The following is a 21974-nucleotide window of genomic DNA, read 5'->3' on the forward strand; positions in this document are numbered from 1 at the left end:
AGAACACGCACACTACATTCATGTCATGCTGTGTCGACACAGTGGTGTGTGTTTTGGCACGGTGGTCGGCCACTGTTTAAATGAAAGCATTCCTCTTGTCACCAAACCACTGAAGGATGATCAAACTCCTACGTGTGTGTGAGGCTGTGTGTGTGTGTGTGTGTGTGTGTGTGTGTGTGTGTGTGTGTGTGTGTGTGTGTGTGTGTGTGTGTGTGTGTGTGTGTGTGTGTGTGTGTGTGTGTGTGTGTGTGGAGCTGCAGCAGCTGCCATACCGACAAGACTACCCAAGCCCTGAACAAGACTACCCCAGCCCAGGAAAAGACTACCCCAGCCCAAAACAAGACTACCCCAGCCCAGGAAAAGACTACCCCAGCCCAGGAAAAGACTACCCCAGCCCAGGAAAAGACTACCCCAGCCCAGGAAAAGACTACCCCAGCCCAAAACAAGAGTACCCCAGCCCAAAACAAGAGTACCCCAGCCCAGGAAAAGACTACCCCAGCCCAAAACAAGAGTACCCCAGCCCAGGACTCTCCCATCCGTCTCCTCCATCCGTCTCCTCCATCCGTCTCCTGTAGCTTTTCACTGTAACCAATCAACCAGTTAATGGTAAGAATCAGGTGTGTTAGAGTAGGGATTGGAGCGAGAACGTACATGACAGTAGGTAGCTCTCCAGGAACCTTCCTGGTGTAAACCTACAGGAGGGTAGCTCTCCAGGAACAGGGTTGGAGAGCCTTGGTGTAAACCTACAGGAGGGTAGCTCTCCAGGAACAGGGTTGGAGAGTCCTGGTTTAAACCTACAGGAGGGTAGCTGTCCAGGAACAGGGTTGGAGAGCCCTGGTTTAAACCTACAGGAGGGTAGCTCTCCAGGAACAGGGTTGGAGAGTCCTGGTTTAAACCTACAGGAGGGTAGCTGTCCAGGAACAGGGTTGGAGAGTCCTGGTGTAAACCTACAGGAGGGTAGCTGTCCAGGAACAGGGTTGGAAAGCCCTGGTTTAGCCCTTATTTTAGCAGGTTAGTTAACTGAAAACACATTCTCCTTTACAACAACATCCTGGAGAAGAGTTGCACAGTGTATGTGTGTTCCAATGGAGAGGAGGATGATGATGATGATGATGAAGGGTTTAGGGGAGGAGTCATTGGATAGAGAGAGGGCTTCACTGCTAAAACACAAACGCACACACATACACGCACACACAGAGACTCAGACACAGACACACGCACACAGACATACACAGTCACACACTGACACACACTGAGACTCAGACACAGTCACACACAGAGACTCAGACACACACAGACTCAGACACACACACACAGACATACACAGTCACACACTGACACACACTGAGACTCAGACACAGTCACACACAGAGACTCAGACACACACAGACTCAGACACACACACACAGACATACACAGTCACACACTGACACACACTGAGACTCAGACACAGTCACACACAGAGACTCAGACACACACAGACTCAGACACACACACACAGACATACACAGTCACACACTGACACACACTGAGACTCAGACACAGTCACACACAGAGACTCAGACACACACAGACTCAGACACAGACACACGCACACAGACATACACAGTCACACACAGACACACACAGAGACTCAGACACACACAGACTCAGACACAGACACACGCACACAGACAGACAGACACATGCACACAAACACACGGCAATATCAGTCAAAGACAGAGGAATTTCTTCCTAGAGGATAAAATATTCTAGCCAACCCACACAAACATGCCCTCACTGGCTACACAGCAGGCATGCTACTGTTAGAAAACAGCACAGCTTGTATTTATGAGAGGTGTTGACATGTTGAATACCCCCGACGTGTCTGTTTAAATTACTGGCACACAGCTCGGATACCCATGGATACCCCACAAGACATGACCCCAGAGTTCTCATCACAGTCCCCAAGTCCAGAACAGACTATGGGAGGCACACAGTACTACATAGAGCCAGGGGCGGAAATCCCGGGGGGGACGGGGGGGACACGACCCCCCCCCCTTCCTGGGAAAAATATGATTTGTTCCCCCCAATATATCACTGAAACATAACTATGTAATTTAAATAATATTAATAATACGCAATGAAAGCAATTGTGCTGATTATAGACACTTAATAGCGCGTTTTCAAGTTTCAAAAGATTGCGACCCCCCCCGCCCTTTGCCTCACAATGGTTTGATCCACTGCCAGTTCCTTAGTTTGCACGTAACTGCCGTGAGGTTCATCCAGTCAATCGCGCACACACACACTAGCTGAATATGCAGAGCTAGCGCGCACATATTAACTATTAAGCTAGCTAGTACCTATTCCATTTATGTGGCGTCGTCAAAGATGGAATCTTTGCTATCGTCAATGTATTCCAAGATCAGCATGAAGATGATGATGTAAGTTAGTGCTTCAAAGTCCCTGTGATAAGGTTAGCGATAAACTGAAGTCCAAACTGAACAGAACAACACTCTCTTCTACCATTGTCTTAAATATATTTAATGGTCTCGTTGCAAAAGCTAAATTGTCGCAAGGGAACTTTTATTTATTTATTTTATTTCACCTTTATTTAACCCGGGTAGCAAAGATTATAGCAAACACCACTGAAACTGAATTGGTGCTCGCTAGCTTTGCAAATTCAGCTATTGTTGGAAGCCAGCCAATATGAAACAAACTATTAAAATTACAAAAGGTTGCAGCATATGTTGTGTAAATGGTGAACTCATACAGCTGTCAACTCTTGTCATTTTAATCCGTTTCACATTTGCTAGCTACCTTTTAGATCGAAGCCCAAATAGAATGATTGAAGATGATAGAAGACCATCTCCTACTGTAAATAACCTACACACTGTGTGTGTGTGTGTGTGCCAGCCAGCCAGCCAGGTAGAAAAATGTCAGAAAAATACAAGACGGACATCAGAGTATTTTTCAATACACCAAAACGCATAGTAAGAACCCTAGTAGCCTAATATCTCAAAGACTAGTTGATAAAATGTTCATAAGAAATAAATGCAATTCTAATGGAAATGTTTCACAATGATGTCATTAGGCAGAGCAGGCAACAGATGGCACACAGACAGCAGAGTTGGGGACAGATATGCAGGGACAGACTGGCAGAGACAGGGAGTCTCAGGTAAGTTTGTTGAGTCTTTGTTTGGCAACATTATGAAAGGTTCTCAATTTTTTTGACTTGTAAAATAGGAACATAATTGGAAAATGCCATGGATACCCCCACTCTCAACTTAAACTGGTGACTGAACTAAGATTTGTTAAAGGCAATGGTATTGCTGTTGTGATTAGTTGTGTAGTTTTGGGTACCGGTAGTTAGGAGTACGTCAAACACCTTATTTCTTTGGTTCCTCAATATACATTTACCATATTACAATGTAGGCTATGTGTTACAGCACTACTTTTGGTGTCCCCCTCAGGAATTGCTCTTGAGAAAATTTCATGTAATTGTCCCCTCCAAAGTTGATATCAGATTTTCGCCCCTGCATAGAGCCATGACTACATGGAACTCTATTCCAAATCAAATCAAATTCTATTGGTCACTTACACATGTATAGCAGATGTTATTGTGTGTGTAGCGAAATGCTTGTGTTTCTAGCTCCGACAGTGTAGTAATATCTAACAAGTGATATCTAACAGTTTCACAACATATACCCAATATACACGTAAATCTAAGTAAGGAATGGATTAAGAATATATATATACATATATGTCAGAGCGGCATTGGACTAATATACAGTGGCATAGTATAGAGTACAGTGTATACTGTACATATGAGATGGGTGATGCAATATTTACACACAATTAAAGTGACTAAGATACCGTAGAATAGTATAGAGTACAGTTTAGACATATGAGATGAGTAATGCAAGATATGGAGACATTATTGAAGTTGCTAGTGTTTCATTTCCTTAAAGTGGCCACGGATTCCTAATCTATGTCTATAGGCAGCAGCCTCTGATGTGCTGGAGATGGCTGTTTAACAGTCAGTGGTGTAATCTATAATAGCATACAGTATATACATATGAAATGGATGATGCAATATGTAAACACAATTTTAAAGGGACTAAGATACCGTAGAATAGGGTGGAGTGAAGTTTGTACATATGAGATCAGTAATGGTAGATACATTATTAAAGTGGCTAGTGATCCATTTCTAAAAGTGGCCAGTGATTCCTAATCTATGTCTATAGGCAGCCTCCTCTGATGTGCTGGTGAAGGCTGTTTAGCAGTCTGATGGCCTTGAGATAGAAGCTGTTTTTCAGTCTCTCGGTCCCAGCTTTGATGCACCTGTACTGACCTCGCCTTCTGGATGATAGCAGGGTGAACAGGCAGTGGCTCGGGTGGTTGTTGTCCTTGATGATCTTTTTGGCCTTCCTATGGCATCGGGTGCCGTAGGTGTCCAGGAGGGTGGGAACTTTGCCCCTGGTAATGCGTTGGGCAGACCCCACCACCCTCTGGAAAGCTTTGCTGTTGTGGGTGGTGCAGTTGCCGTACTAGGCGGTGATACAACCCGACAGGATGCTCTCAATTGTGCATCTGTAAAAGTTTGTGAGGGTTTTAGGTGTTTAAGCCAAAGCCACCTTAACCACTGCGGTCCCATCGATATGGATAGGGGGGGTGCCCCCTCTGCTGTTTCCTGAAGCCCACGATAATCTCTTTAGTTTTGTTGACATTGAGTGAGAGGCTATTTTCCTGGCACCACACTCCCAGAGCCCTCACCTCCTCCCTGTAAGCTGTCTCATCGTTTTTGGTAATCAGAGCCTACTATTGTTGTTTCATCTGCAAACTTGATGATTGAGTTGGCGGCGTGCATGGCCACGCAGTCATGGGTGAACAGGGAGTACAGGAGGGGGCTGAGCACGCAGCCTTGTGGAGCCCCAGTGTTGAGGATCAGCGAAGAGGAGGTGTTGTTTCCTACCTTCACCACCTGGGGGAGACCCGTCAGGAAGTCCAGGACCCAGTTACACAGGGTGGGGTTCAGACCCAGGACCTCGAGTTTGATGATGAGCTTGGAGGGTACTATGGTGTTGAATGCTGAGCTGTAGTCAATAAACAGCATTCTTACATAGGTATGCCTCTTGTCCAGATGGGATAGGGCAGTGTGCAGCGTAGTGGCGATTGCATCGTCTGTTGATCTATTGGGGCGGTGAGCAAATTGAAGAGGTTCTAGGGTGGCAGGTAAGGTGGAGGTGATATGATCCTTGACTATCTCTCAAAGCACTTCATGATGACAGAGGTGAGTGCAACGGGGCGATAGTCCCTTTGCTTTCTTAGGTATAGGGACAATGGTAACTGATGCAAATAGTATAATTATATTTAAAAAACAGATTAAAAACCACCTTATGGAACAGCGGGGACTGTGAAGCAAAACAAACATAGGCACAGACACATGCATACACACACACACAATAACATATGCACAATACACGCACGTACACATGGATTTTGTGTTGTTGATATGTGGTAGTGGAGTAGGGGCCTGAGGGCACACACTTAGTGTGTTGTGAAATCTGTTATGTAATGTAATGTTTTTTAAATTGTATAACTGCCTTAATTTTGCTAGACCCCAGGAAGAGTAGCTGCTGCCTTGGCAGGAACTAATGAGGATCCATAATAAACCCCAGGAAGAGTAGCTGCTGCCTTGGCAGGAACTAATGAGGATCCATAATAAACCCCAGGAAGAGTAGCTGCTGCCTTGGCAGGAACTAACGGGGATCCATAATAAACCCCAGGAAGAGTAGCTGCTGCCTTGGAAGGAACTAATGGGGATCCTAAATAAATACAAATATAAATACAAACTACTGTCTGTGTGTGTGTGTGTGTGCATCTGTGTGTCTGTGTATGTGTGGATGTGTGTGTGTGTCTGTGTGCGGATGTGTGTGTGTGTGTGTATGGGTGGGTGTGTGTCTTTGTGTGTGTCTGTGTGTGGCTGTGTGTGTGTGTGTGTGTGTGTGTGTGTGTGTGTGTGTGTGTGTGTGTGTGTGTGTGTGTGTGTGTGTGTGTGTGTGTGTTACCCTCTGACCTGTATGTACTGCAGGTCTCTGTGCTGCAGGTCTCTGTGCCTGCAGGTCTCTCTGCTGCAGGTCTCTGTGCCTGCAGGTCTCTGTGCCTGCAGGTCTCTGTGCCTGCAGGTCTCTGTGCCTGCAGGTCTCTGTGCTGCAGGGGCTCGGGCTCTAGCTGGAGGACTGATGGGAGGAGAGAGAGATAAGAGGAGAAAAGCATGAGGCTAACCCCACACCACTAGCATGAGGCTAACCCCACACCACTAGCATGAGGCTAACCCCACACAACTAGCATGAGGCTAACCCCACACAACTAGCATGAGACTAACCCCACACCACTAGCACGAGGCTAACCCCACACAACTAGCATGAGGCTAACCCCACACAACTAGCATGAGACTAACCCCACACCACTAGCATGAGGCTAACCCCACACAACTAGCATGAGACTAACCCCACACAACTAACATGAGGCTAACCCCACACAACTAGCATGTTTACCCTAACAGCAGTAGACACGCACATTTGTGGGAAATCCTTCATGTTGGAACAGCATTCCAGGTGAAGCTGGTTGAGAGAATGCCAAGAGTGTGCAAAGCTGTCATCAAGGCAAAGGGTGGCTATTTGAAGAATCTTGAAGAATCATTTTTTTGCTTACTACATTATTTCATATGTGTTATTTCATAGTTTTGATGTCTTCACTATTATTCTACAATTAAGAAAATAGTTAAAATAAAGAAAAACCCTAGAATGAGTAGGTGTTCTAAAACTTTTGACCGGTAGTGTACATCAATGCAGTACACTCTAGTACTGCAGTACACTTGTTGGTCCATTCAGTGTATCCAAACTATCCATCAATATGTGCATTAATAAACAGTGTTATTGAGTAACTTCTGTGATAGGTGCTTGGCTGTCCGCTCAGTAGTGTATTGATCTGTGTAGGTCTCCAGGACACAGTACAGGTCAGGAGCTGCTGGGGGAAACTCTGCATCTCCATTAATTATAGCTATACACACACACACACACACACACACACACACATGCGCACGCACACAAAGTATATGAATACAACACATCACACAAATGAATATAACCAGCCAGGTCACTCGTGATACAAGTCAGTGTTCGACTTCCATCCATGTGTGAGGACGTCGGGAGATGACGTGAAACCCACCACTAGAGGTCTGCTGTAACCTTTAAGATGGTTTCAGCTGAAGAAGGGGATGGTGGATGGGTGTAAGCATCTGATTCCAAAGGTTGCAAGTTCAAATCCAGCAATATATAGTTGTTTGAGGTTTTTGTTTTAAGTCTATCCCAAACCTTAACCATTCAGAGTTCATGTCTAACCTTAACCATTCAGAGGTAATGCCTAACCTTAATCATTCAGTTATTGTCTAACCTTAACCATTCAGAGTTCATGTCTAACCTTAACCATTCAGAGTTAATGTCTAACCTTAACCATTCAGAGGTAATGCCTAACCTTAACCATTCAGAGTTCATCTCTAACCTTAACCATTCAGAGGTAATGTCTAACCTTAACCATTCAGAGGTAATGTCTAACCTTAACCATTCAGAGTTAATGTCTAACCTTAACCATTCAGAGGTAATGCCTAACCTTAACCATTCAGAGGTAATGTCTAACCTTAACCATTCAGAGGTCATGTCTAACCTTAACCATTCAGAGGTAATGCCTAACCTTAATCATTCAGTTATTGTCTAACCTTAACCATTCAGAGTTCATGCCTAACCTTAACCATTCAGAGTTAATGTCTAACCTTAACCATTCAGAGGTAATGCCTAACCTTAACCATTCAGAGTTCATCTCTAACCTTAACCATTCAGAGGTAATGTCTAACCTTAACCATTCAGAGGTAATGTCTAACCTTAACCATTCAGAGTTAATGTCTAACCTTAACCATTCAGAGGTAATGCCTAACCTTAACCATTCAGAGGTAATGTCTAACCTTAACCATTCAGAGGTCATGTCTAACCTTAACCATTCAGAGTTAATGTCTAACCTTAACCATTCAGAGGTAATGCCTAACCTTAACCATTCAGAGGTCATGTCTAACCTTAACCATTCAGAGGTAATGTCTAACCTTAACCATTCAGAGTTAATGTCTAACCTTAACCATTCAGAGTTCATGTCTAACCTTAACCATTCAGAGTTAATGTCTAACCTTAACCATTCAGAGTTAATGTCTAACCTTAACCATTCAGAGTTAATGTCTAACCTTAACCATTCAGAGTTAATGTCTAACCTTAACCATTCAGAGGTAATGCCTAACCTTAATCATTCAGTTATTGTCTAACCTTAACCATTCAGAGTTCATGCCTAACCTTAACCATTCAGAGTTAATGTCTAACCTTAACCATTCAGAGGTAATGCCTAACCTTAACCATTCAGAGTTCATCTCTAACCTTAACCATTCAGAGGTAATGTCTAACCTTAACCATTCAGAGGTAATGTCTAACCTTAACCATTCAGAGTTAATGTCTAACCTTAACCATTCAGAGGTAATGCCTAACCTTAACCATTCAGAGGTAATGTCTAACCTTAACCATTCAGAGGTCATGTCTAACCTTAACCATTCAGAGTTAATGTCTAACCTTAACCATTCAGAGGTAATGCCTAACCTTAACCATTCAGAGGTCATGTCTAACCTTAACCATTCAGAGGTAATGTCTAACCTTAACCATTCAGAGTTAATGTCTAACCTTAACCATTCAGAGTTCATGTCTAACCTTAACCATTCAGAGTTAATGTCTAACCTTAACCATTCAGAGTTAATGTCTAACCTTAACCATTCAGAGTTAATGTCTAACCTTAACCATTCAGAGTTAATGTTTAACCTTAACCATTCAGAGTTATTGTCTAACCTTAACCATTCAGAGGTAATGGCTAACCTTAACCATTCAGAGTTCATGTCTAACCTTAACCATTCAGAGGTAATGTCTAACCTTAACCATTCAGAGTTAATGCCTAACCTTAACCATTCAGAGGTAATGTCTAACCTTAACCATTCAGAGTTAATGTTTAACCTTAACCATTCAGAGGTCATGTCTAACCTTAACAATTCAGAGGTAATGTCTAACCTTAACTATTCAGAGTTAATGTCTAACCTTAACCATTCAGAGTTCATGTCTTAACCTTAACCATTCAGAGTTAATGTCTTAACCTTAAACACTTTGAAATGTGACATTTGGAACAACCTCGAAATGTTAATATGAATGAACATCTAATTATGTTATAATACATGTTATTACAGCACCCGGTGTGTAACATACTTGTGGTTGGTGTCTTTGTGTTCTATGAGGCAGGGTCCCTCCAGAGAGACTCCAGCGAACAGCCCTCTGGACTTACAGTAGGTAAACACCGCTGCTGTACTACGCAACGCTATGTCAACCTCCACGTTCACACACACACACACACACACACACACACACACACACACACACACACACACACACACACACACACACACACACACACACACACACACACACACACACACACACACACACACACACACACACACACACACACACACACACACACCAAGAGAGAGGTAGATAGATGTGAGTGTTTAGAGTATGGTACACTGATTAGAAACCCGCTACTTAGCGATGAGTATTGAAGGAGACCAGCAGAACTTCACTGACATCAGAATCCCACTACTTACAGTGGCTTGCGAAAGTATTCAACCCCCTTGGAATTTTTCCTATTTTGTTGCCTTACAACCTGGAATTAAAATTGATTTTTGGGGGGATTGTATCATTTGATTTACACAACATGTCTACCACCTTGAAGATACAAAATATTTCTTATTGTGAATCAAACAAGAAATAAGACAAAAAAACGGAGAACTTGACCGTGTATAACTATTCACCCCCCAAAGTCAATACTTTGTAGAGCCATCTTTTGCAGCAATTACAGCTGCAAGTCTCTTGGGGTATGTCTCTATAAGCTTGGCACATCTAGCCACTGGGAACTTTTCCCATTCTTCAAGGCAAAACTGCTCCAGCTCCTTCAAGTCAGATGGGTTCAGCTGGTGTACAGCAATCTTTAAGTCATACCACATATTCTCAATTGGATTGAGGTCTGGGCTTTGACTCAAGTGTTGCTTTAGCAGTATGCTTAGGGTCCTTGACCTGCTGGAAGGTGAACCTTCATCCCAGTCTCAATCTCTGGAAGACTGAAACAGGTTTCCCCTCAAGAATTTCCCTGTATTTAGCGACATCCATCATTCCTTCAATTCTGACCAGTTTCCCAGTCCCTGCCGATGAAAAACATCCCCACAGCATGATGCTGCCACCATCATTTTCCGTTCACAACTTGTAGACTTGTTTACGTGTTGCTGTGCGTTTGTTGCTAACCTTACTTTGCTACCTGCCAACTTTACGTTTTTTACTTTTTAATTGCCGTTTATATTTTTTGTTTTTCCCTCGTTCATCTTTTTTTTCATTCAACTTTTTCACTTCGGACGCTTTATTTGAACGTGGTTCGTCAGGACCTCCACCAGCCGAAGCTAAGTAGTAACATTAACACGATGCCTTCTAATTGCAGTTGCTGTACTCATAATATACAGGACAACGATCGCCTTACGGCGAGGATAGCTGTGCTGAAAGCCCAGCTTCAGACGCAATCGTTAGGCAAGAGCAATTAAAGTGTAGGAAAGGATGAAACAGCGTCTGTGCCACCAGTAAGTACAGATAGTAGTATAAATCCCCTCGCACAGTCCCCGCAGCCGGACAACTTTCTCATGGCTTCTGGAAGGAAATTCTGTAGGAACGCTCAACCGGTGTCGCTTATTCAGCCGACAGAAACTGTCAACCGGTTCTCCCCATTAAGCAGCGAGTCAGAGTCAGAGGCCGAGCCTTCTCAGGTCTCTACTCATCCCGTTACGGGGTCTGAGACGCCAAAGCCTCCCACCATTAGCTCTGACAAATTGAAAACCCTAGTCATTGGCGACTCCATTACCCGCAGTATTAGACTTAAAACAAATCATCCAGCGATCATACAATCTTTACCAGGGGGCAGGGCTACCGACGTTAAGGCTAATCTGAAGATGGTGCTGGCTAAAGCTAAAACTGGTGAGTGTAGCGAGTATAGGGATATTGTTATCCACGTCAGCACCAACAATGTTAGGATGAAACAGTCAGAGGTCACCAAGCGCAACATAGCTTCAGCGTGTAAATCAGCTAGAAAGATGTGTCGGCAACGAGTAATTGTCTCTGGCCCCGTCCTAGTTAGGGGGAGTGATGAGCTCTACAGCAGAGTCTCACAACTCAATCGCTGGTTGAAAACTGTTTTCTGCCCCTCCCAAAACATAGAATTTGTAGATAATTGGCCCTCTTTCTGGGACTCACCCACAAACAGGACCAAGCCTGGTCTGTTGAGGAGTGACGGACTCCATCCTAGCTGGAGGGGTGCTCTCATCTTATCTACGAACATAGACAGGGCTCTAACTGCCCTAGCTCCACAATGAGATAGGGTGCAGGCCAGGCAGCAGGCTGTTAGCCAGCCTGCCAGCTTAGTGGAGTCTGCCACTAGCACAGTCAGTGCAGTCAGCTCAGCTATTCCCCATTGAGACCGTGTCTGTGCCTCGACCTAGTTTGGGCAAAACTAAACATGGCGGTGTTTGACTGAGCAATCTCACTGGAATGAAGACCTCCTCCATTCCTGCCATTATTAAAAGAGATCGTGATACCTCACATCTCAAAATAGGGCTACTTAATGTTAGATCCCTCACTTCAAAGGCAGTTATAGTCAATGAACTAATCACTGATCATAATCTTGATGTGATTGGCCTGACTGAAACATTTTACATTTACATTTAAGTCATTTAGCAGACGCTCTTATCCAGAGCGACTTACAAATTGGTGCATTCACCTTATAATATCCAGTGGAACAACCACTTTACAATAGTGCATCTAAATCTTTTAAGGGGGGGGGGGGGGTTAGAAGGATTACTTTATCCTATCCCAGGTATTCCTTCAAGAGGTGGGGTTTCAGGTGTCTCCGGAAGGTGGTGATTGACTCCGCTGTCCTGGCGTCGTGAGGGAGCTTGTTCCACCATTGGGGTGCCAGAGCAGCGAACAGTTTTGACTGGGCTGAGCGGGAACTGTGCTTCCTCAGAGGTAGGGAGGCGAGCAGGCCAGAGGTGGATGAACGCAGTGCCCTTGTTTGGGTGTAGGGCCTGATCAGAGCCTGAAGGTACGGAGGTGCCGTTCCCCTCACAGCTCCGTAGGCAAGCACCATGGTCTTGTAGCGGATGCGAGCTTCGACTGGAAGCCAGTGGAGAGAGCGGAGGAGCGGGGTGACGTGAGAGAACTTGGGAAGGTTGAACACCAGACGGGCTGCGGCGTTCTGGATGAGTTGTAGGGGTTTAATGGCACAGGCAGGGAGCCCAGCCAACAACGAGTTGCAGTAATGCAGACGGGAGATGACAAGTGCCTGGATTAGGACCTGCGCCGCTTCCTGTGTGAGGCAGGGTCGTACTCTGCGAATGTTGTAGAGCATGAACCTACAGGATCGGGTCACCGCCTTGATGTTAGTGGAGAACGACAGGGTGTTGTCCAGGGTCACGCCGAGGCTCTTAGCACTCTGGGAGGAGGACACAAGGGAGTTGTCAACCGTGATGGTGAGATCATGGAACGGGCAGTCCTTCCCCGGGAGGAAGAGCAGCTTCGTCTTGCCGAGGTTCAGCTTGAGGTGGTGATCCGTCATCCACACTGATATGTCTGCCAGACATGCAGAGATGCGATTCGCCACCTGGTTGTCAGAAGGGGGAAAGGAGAAGATTAATTGTGTGTCATCTGCATAGCAATGATATGAGAGACCATGTGAGGATATGACAGAGCCAAGTGACTTGGTGTATAGCGAGAATAGGAGTGGGCCTAGAACAGAGCCCTGGGGGACACCAATGGTGAGAGCACGTGGTGCGGAGACAGATTCTCGCCACGCCACCTGGTAGGAGCGACCTGTCAGGTAGGACGCAATCCAAGCGTGGGCCGCGCCGGAGATGCCCAGCTCGGAGAGGGTGGAGAGGAGGATCTGATGGTTCATGGCTTAAGCCTGATGAATTTACTGTGTTAAATGAGGCCTCACCTCCTGGTTACACTAGTGACCATATCCCCTGCGCATCCCGCAATGGCGGTGGTGTTGCTAACATTTATGATAGCAAATTTCAATTTCCAAAAAAAAAAACAGAAATTTTCGTCTTTTGAGCTTCTAGTCATGAAATCTATGCAGCCTACTCAATCATTTTTTGTAGCAACTGTTTACAGGCCTCCTGGGCCATACAGTTCCTCACTGAGTTCTCTGAATTCCTATCGAACCTTGTAGTCATGGCAGATAATATTCACATTTTTGGTGACTTTAATATTCACATGGAAAAGTCCACAGACCCACTCCAAAAGGAGCCATCATCGACTCAATGGGTTTTGTCCAACATGTCTCCGGACCTACTCACTGCCACAGTCATACTCTGGACCTGGTTTTGTCCAGTGGAATAAATGTTGTGGATCTTAATGTTTTTCCTCATAATCCTGGACTATAGGACCACCATTTTATTACGTTTGCAATCGCAACAAATAATCTGCTCAGACCCCAACCAAGGATCATCAAAAGTTGTGCTATAAATTGTCGGACAACGCAAAGATTCCTAGATGCCCTTCCAGACTCCCTCCACCTACCCAAGGACGCCAGAGTACAAAAATCAGTTAACCACCTAACTGAGGAACTCAATTTAACCTTGCGCAATACTCTAGATGCAGTCGCACCCCTAAAAACAAAAAGCATTTGTCATAAGTCACCAAAAATGTGAATATTATCTGCCATGACTACAAGGTTCAAGCAGTCAAGCAAGTCTCGTGCCAGGTACCTACAGTTTCCTGTTTCCTGTTTCCGGTCACAACTTGCAGACTTGTTTACGCTGCTGTGCGTTTTGTTGCCGATCTTACTTTGCTACCTGACGGTTTTTTACTTTTTCATTACCGTATATTTTTACTTTTTCCCTCACTTAACTTTTTTCATTCAACTTTTTCACCCCGGAGGTTTTATCTGGACATGGTTCGTCAGGACTTCAAACAGCCGAAGCTAAGTAACATTAACATGATGCCTTCTAATTGCAGTCGTTGTACTTATAATATACAGGAGAACGATCGCCTTACGGCAAGGATAGCTGTGCTGCAAGCCCAGCTTCAGACGCGATCGTTAGGCAAGGGTAATTTCAGTGTAGGAAAGGATGAAACAGCGTCTGTGCCACCAGTAAGTACAGATAGTAATGTTAGTATAAACCCCCTCGCACGGTCCCCGCAGCCGGACATCTTTCTCATGGCTTCTGGAGGGAAACGCTGAAGGAATGCTCAACCGGTGTCGCTTATTCAGCCGACAGAAACTTTCAACCGGTTCTCCCCATTAAGCGAGTCGGAGTCGGAGGCCGAGACTTCTCTGGTCTCTACTCCTCCCGTTGTGGGGTCTGAGACGCCGACGGCTCCCACCATTAGCTCTGACAAATTGAAAACCCTAGTCATTGGCGACTCCATTACCCGCAGTATTAGACTTAAAACTAATCATCCAGCGATCATACACTGTTTACCAGGGGGCAGGGCTACCGACGTTAAGGCTAATCTAAAGACGGTGCTGGCTAAAGCTAAAACTGGCGAGTGTAGAGAGTATAGAGATATTGTTATCCACGTCGGCACCAACGATGTTAGGATGAAACAGTCAGAGGTCACCAAGCGCAACATAGCTTCAGCATGTAAATCAGCTAGAAAGATGTGTCGGCATCGATTAATTGTCTCTGCCCCCCTCCCAGTTAGGGGGAGTGATGAGCTCTACAGCAGTCTCACAACTCAATCGCTGGTTGAAAACTGTTTTCTGCCCCTCCCAAAAGATAGAATTTGTAGATAATTGGCCCTCTTTCTGGGACTCACCCACAAACAGGACCAAGCCTGGCCTGTTGAGGAGTGACGGACTCCATCCTAGCTGGAGGGGTGCTCTCATCTTATCTACGAACATAGACAGGGCTCTAACTCCTCTAGCTCCACAATGAAATAGGGTGCAGGCCAGGCAGCAGGCTGTTAGCCAGCCTGCCAGCTTAGTGGAGTCTGCCACTAGCACAGTCAGCGTAGTCAGCTCAGCTTTCCCCATTGAGACCGTGTCTGTGCCTCGATCTAGGTTGGGCAAAATTAAAAATGGCGGTGTTCGCTTTAGCAATCTCACTAGTATAAAGACCTCCTCCATTCCTGCCATTATTGAAAGAGATTGTGATACCTCACATCTCAAAATTGGGTTACTTAATGTTAGATCCCTCACTTCCAAGGCAGTTATAGTCAATGAACTAATCACTGATAATAATCTTGATGTGATTGGCCTGACTGAAACATGGCTTAAGCCTGATGAATTTACTGTGTTAAATGAGGCCTCACCCCCTGGTTACACTAGTGACCATACCCCCCGTGCATCCGGCAAAGGCGGAGGTGTTGCTAACATTTACGATAGCAAATTTCAATTTACAAAAAAAAAAACAATGACGTTTTCGTCTTTTGAGCTTCTAGTCATGAAATCTATGCAGCCTCCTCAATCACTTTTTATAGCTACTGTTTACAGGCCTCCTGGGCCATATGCAGTGTTCCTCACTGAGTTGCCTGAATTCCTATCGGATCTTGTAGTCATAGCAGATAATATTCTAATTTTTGGTGACTTTAACATTTACATGGAAAAGTCCACAGACCCACTCCAAAAGGCTTTCGGAGCCATCATCGACTCAGTGGGTTTTGTCCAACATGTCTCTGGACCTACTCACTGCCACAGTCATACTCTGGACCTAGTTTTGTCCCATGGAATAAATGTTCTGGATCTAAATGTTTTTCCTCATAATCCTGGACTATCGGACCACCATTTTATTACGTTTGCAATTGCAACAAATAATCTGCTCAGACCCCAACCAAGGAGCATTAAAAGTCGTGCTATAAATTCTCAGACAACCCAAAGATTCCTTGATGCCCTTCCAGACTGCCTCTGCCTACCCAAGGACGTCAGAGGACAAAAATCAGTTAACCACCTAACCGAGGAACTCAATTTAACCTTGCGCAATACCCTAGATGCAGTTGCACCACTAAAAACTAAAAACATCTGTCATAAGAAACTAGCTCCCTGGTATACAGAAAATACACGAGCTCTGAAGCAAGCTTCCAGAAAATTGGAACGGAAATGGCGCCACACCAAACTGGAAGTCTTCCGACTAGCTTGGAAAGACAGTACCGTGCAGTATCGAAGAGCCCTTACTGCTGCTCGATCATCCTATTTTTCCAACTTAATTGAGGAAAATAAGAACAATCCGAAATTTCTTTTTGATACTGTCGCAAAGCTAACTAAAAAGCAGCCTTCGCAAATGGAGGATGGCTTTCACTTCAGCAGTAATAAATTTATGAACTTCTTTGAGGAAAAGATCATGATTATTAGAAAGCAAATTACAGACTCCTCTTTAAATCTGGGTATTCCTCCAAAGCTCCATTGTCCTGAGTCTACACAACTCTGCCAGGACCTAGGATCAAGGGAGATACTAAAGTGTTTTAGTACTATATCTCTTGACGCAATGATGAAAATAATCATGGCCTCCAAACCCTCAAGCTGCATACTAGACCCTATTCCAACTAAACTACTGAAAGAGCTGCTTCCTGTGCTTGGCCCTCCTATGTTGAACATAATAAACGGCTCTCTATCCACCGGATGTGTACCAAGCTCACTAAAAGTGGCAGTAATAAAGCCTCTCTTGAAAAAGCCGAATCTTGATCCAGAAATTATAAAAAACTATCGGCCTATATCGAATCTTCCATTCCTAACAATTTTTTTTTAATGACGTCAGACCGAGGCTCTGCATCTGTCCTCGTGCTCCTAGATCTTAGTGCCGCTTTTGATACCATCGATCACCACATTCTTTTGGAGAGATTGGAAACCCAAATTGGTCTACATGGACAAGTTCTGGCCTGGTTTAGATCTTATCTGTTGGACAGATATCAGTTTGTCTCTGTGAATGGTTTGTCCTCTGACAAATCAATTGTAATTTTCGGTGTTCCTCAAGGTTCCGTTTTAGGACCACTATTGTTTTTACTATATATTTTACCTCTTGGGGATGTCATTCGAAAACATAATGTTAAATTTCACTGCTATGCGGACGATACACAGCTGTACATTTCAATGAAACATGGTGAAGCCCCAAAATTGCCCTCGCTAGAAGCCGGTGTTTCAGACATAAAGAAGTGGATGGCTGCAAACTTTCTACTTTTAAACTCGGACAAAACAGAGATGCTTGTTCTAGGTCCCAAGAAACAAAGAGATCTTCTGTTGAATCTGACAATTAATCTGGATGGTTGTACAGTCGTCTCAAATAAAACTGTGAAGGACCTCGGCGTTACTCTGGACCCTGATCTCTCTTTTGAAGAACATATCAAGACTGTTTCAAGGACAGCTTTTTTCCATCTACGTAACATTGCAAAAATCAGAAATTTTCTGTCCAAAAATGACGCAGAAAAATTAATCCATGCTTTTGTTACTTCTAGGCTGGACTACTGCAATGCTCTACTTTCCGGCTACCCGGATAAAGCACTAAATAAACTTCAGTTAGTGCTAAATACGGCTGCTAGAATCCTGACTAGAACCAAAAAATTTGATCATATTACTCCAGTGCTAGCCTCCCTACACTGGCTTCCTGTTAAGGCAAGGGCTGATTTCAAGGTTTTACTGCTAACCTACAAAGCATTACATGGGCTTGCTCCTACCTATCTTTCCGATTTGGTCCTGCCGTACATACCTACACGTACGCTACGGTCACAAGACGCAGGCCTCCTAATTGTCCCTAGAATTTCTAAGCAAACGGCTGGAGGTAGGGCTTTCTCCTATAGAGCTCCATTTTTATGGAATGGTCTGCCTACCAATGTGAGAGACGCAGACTCAGTCTCAACCTTTAAGTCTTTACTGAAGACTTATCTCTTCAGTAGGTCCTATGATTAAGTATAGTCTGGCCCAGGAGTGTGAAGGTGAACGGAAAGGCTGGAGCAACGAACTGCCCTTGCTGTCTCTGCCTTGCCGGTTCCCCTCTTTCCACTGGGATTCTCTGCCTCTAACCCTTTTACAGGGGCTGAGTCACTGGCCTACTGGTGTTCTTCCATGCCGTCCATGGGAGGGGTGGGTCACTTGAGTGGGTTGAGTCACTGACGTGGTCTTCCTGTCTGGGTTGGCGCCCCCCCCTTGGGTTGTGCCATGGCGGAGATCGTTGTGGGCTATACTCGGCCTTGTCTTAGGACGGTAAGTTGGTGGTTGGAGACATCCCTCTAGTGGTGTGGGGGCTGTGCTTTGGCAAAGTGGGTGGGGTTATATCCTGCCTGTTTGGCCCTGTCCGGGGGTATCATCGAATGGGGCCACAGTGTCTTCTGATCCCTCCTGTCTCAGCCTCCAGTATTTATGCTGCAGTAGTTTATGTGTCGGGGGGCTAGGGTCAGTCTGTTACATCTGGAGTATTTCTCTTGTCTTATCCGGTGTCCTGTGTGTATTTAAATATGCTCTCTCTAATTCTCTCTTTCTCTCTTTCTGTCTTTCTCTCGGAGGACCTGAGCCCTAGGACCATGCCTCAGGACTACCTGGTATGATGACTCCTTGCTGTCCCCAGTCCACCTGGCCGTGCTGCTGCTCCAGTTTCAACTGTTCTGCCTGCGGCTATGGAACCCTGACCTGTTCACCGGACGTGCTTGTTGCACCCTCGACAACTACTATGATTATTATTATTTGACCATGCTGGTCATTTATGAAGATTTTAACATTTTAACATCTTGACCATGTTCTGTTATAATATCCACCCAGCACAGCCAGAAGAGGACTGGCCACCCCTCATAGCCTGGTTCCTCTCTAGGTTTCTTCCTAGGTTTTTGGCCTTTCTAGGGAGTTTTTCCTAGGGAGTTTTTCCTAGCCACCGTGCTTCTTTCACATGCTTTGCTTGCTGTTTGGGGTTTTAGGCTGGGTTTCTGTACAGCACTTTGAGAATATCAGCTGATGTACGAAGGGCTATATAAAAATACATTTGATTTGATTTGATTTGATAAGAAACTAGCTTCCTGGTATACAGAAAACATCCGAGCTCTGAAGCAAGCTTCCAGAAAATTGGAACGGAAATGGCGCTACACCAAACTGGAAGTCTTCCGACTAGCTTGGAAAGACAGTACCGTGCAGTATCAAAGAGCCCTCACTGCTGCTTGATCGTCCTATTTTTCCAACTTAATTGAGAAAAATAAGAACAATCCAAAATGTATTTTTGATACTGTAGCAAAGCTAACTAAAAAGCAGCATTCCCCAAGAGAGGATGGCTTTCACTTCAGCAGGGATAAATTCATGAACTTAAGATCATGATCATTAGAAAGCAAATTACGGACTCCTCTTTAAATCTGTGTATTCCTCCAAAGCTCAGTTGTCCTGAGTCTGCACAACTCTGCCAGGACCTAGGATCAAGGGAGACACTCAAGTATTTTAATACTATATCTCTTGACACATTGTTGAAAATAATCATGGCCTCTATACCCTCAAGCTGCATACTGGACCCTATTCCAACTAAACTACTGAAAGAGCTGCTTCCTGTGCTTGGCCTTCCTATGTTGAACATAATAAAGGGCCCTGTATCCACCAGATGTGTACCAAACTCCCTAAAAGTGGCAGTAATAAAGCTTCTCTTGAAAAAGCCAAACCTTGACCCTGAAAATATAAAAAAATATCTGCCTATATCGAATCTCCCATTCCTCTCAAAAATGTTAGAAAAAGCTGTTGCGCAGCAACTCACTGCCTTCCTGAATAATCTCCATCCGGCACAGCCAGAAGAGGACTGGCCACCCCTCATAGCCTGGTTCCTCTCTAGGTTTCCTCCTAGGTTCTGGCCTTTCTAGGGATTTTTTTCCTAGCCACCGTGCTTCTACACCTGCATTGCTTGCTGTTTGGGGTTTTAGGCTGGGTTTCTGTACAGCACTTTGTGATATCAACTGATGTAATAAGGGCTTTATAAATACATTTGATTTGATTTGATCATGTTTCACTGTGGGGATGGCGTTCTCGGGGTGATGAGAGGTGTTGAGTTTGTGCCAAACATAGCGCTTTCTTTGATGGCCAATTTTAGTTTCATCTGACCAGAGTACCTTTTCCATATGTTTGGGGAGTCTCCCACATGCCTTTTGGCGAACACCAAACGTGTTTGCTTATTTTTTTCATTAAGCAATGGCTTTTTTCTGGCCACTCTTCCGTAAAGCCCAGCTCTGTGGAGTGTACGGCTTAAAGTGGTCCTATGGACAGATACTCCAATCTCCACTGTGGAGCTTTGCAGCTCCTTCAGGGTTATCTTTTTCTTTTGGTTTTGGTTGGCAGGTTTGTTGTGGTACCATATTCTTAAAAAAATTTTAACAATGGATTTAATGGTGCTCCTTGGGATGTTCAAATTTCTGATATTTTCTTATAACCCAACACTGATCTTTACTTCTCCACGACTTTGTCCCTGACCTGTTTGGAGAGCTCCTTGTTCTTCATGGTGCCGCTTGCTTGGTGATGCCCCTTGCTTAGTGGTATTGCAGACTCTGGGGCCTTTCAGAACAGGTTTATATCTACTGAGATCATGTGACAGATCATGTGACACTTAGATTGCACACAGGTGGACATTATTTAACTAATTATGGGACTTCTGAAGGTAATTGGCAGTACCAGATCTTATTTAGGGGCTTCATAGCAAAGGGGATGAATACATATGCACACACCACTTTTCAATTTTTTATTTCTTTAGCATTTTCTTTTTTTGTAAGTAATTTTTTCCATTTCACTTCACCAATTTGGACTATTTTGTGTATGTCCATTACATGAATTTCATATAAAAATCTATTTAAATTACAGATTGTAATGCAACAAAATAGGAAAAACCCCAAGGGGGATGAATACTTTCACAAGGCACTGTAGCGATGAGTATTGAAGGAGCCAACTAGAACTTCACTGACATCAGAATCCATTAAATTTACTCACCACACCTCAGGAGATGTCTCTGTCTGTCTGTCTGTCTGTCTGTCTGTCTGTCTGTCTGTCTGTCTGTCTGTCTGTCTGTCTGTCTGTCTGTCTGTCTGTCTGTCTGTCTGTCTGTCTGTCTGTCTGTCTGTCTGTCTGTCTGTCTGTCTGTCTGTCTGTGTGTGCGCATGTGTGTGTGGAGGGTGGTCCTGTGTTATGTCACCTGAGCTGTGACTGAAAGCAGCAGACACCTGATATCATAAAGACACGCCCATTTCAGACATTAACCTCATTATCCCACCTGATGTCATAAAGACACGCCCATCTCAGACATTAGCCTCATTATTCCACTTGATGTCATAAAGACACGCCCATCTCAGACATTAACCTCATTATCCCACTTGATGTCATAAAGACACGCCCATCTCAGACATTAACCTCATTATCCCACTTGATGTCATAAAGACACGCCCATATCAGACATTAACCTCATTATCCCACCGGATGTCATAAAGACACGCCCATCTCAGACATTAACCTCATTATCCCACTTGATGTCATAAAGACACGCCCATCTCAGACATTAACCTCATTATCCCACCTGATGTCATAAAGACACGCCCTTCTCAGACATTAACCTCATTATCCCACTTGATGTCATAAAGACACGCCCATCTCAGACATTAACCTCATTAACCCACTTGATGTCATAAAGACACGCCCATCTCAGACATTAACCTCATTATCCCAATGTTTTACTGTTGCTGTATTTAACAACAGTCAACCTCAGACGCATGTACACACCCACCCCTCCCTCCCACCTCTCCACCTGGCCTTGTTTGATGCCTGTTGTATTGTTGTTGTTTTAACTACCCAACCTGGCATGCCATTCTAAATAAAGACTGTAT

The 21974-nt window shown here is 44.5% G+C and overlaps 1 protein-coding gene across 1 annotated transcript in view; it reads right to left on the reverse strand.

Moving 5' to 3' along the window:
* The window catches only part of LOC145857943 (SH3 domain-containing YSC84-like protein 1), a 60057-nt gene that overhangs the window by 3568 nt on the left and 34515 nt on the right, over window positions 1-21974 (reverse strand). The window contains exons 7-8 of the mRNA XM_082955495.1: window positions 9327-9455; window positions 6059-6221 (exon numbers count right to left, since the gene is read on the reverse strand). Of these exons, the coding sequence (XP_082811621.1) occupies window positions 6059-6221; window positions 9327-9455 (292 nt within the window). The remainder of the gene's footprint in view (window positions 1-6058; window positions 6222-9326; window positions 9456-21974) is intronic.

Source organism: Salmo salar, chromosome 09 (genome assembly GCF_965601325.2).
Source record: "Salmo salar chromosome 09, fSalSal1, whole genome shotgun sequence".
Classification (NCBI taxonomy): domain Eukaryota; kingdom Metazoa; phylum Chordata; class Actinopteri; order Salmoniformes; family Salmonidae; genus Salmo; species Salmo salar.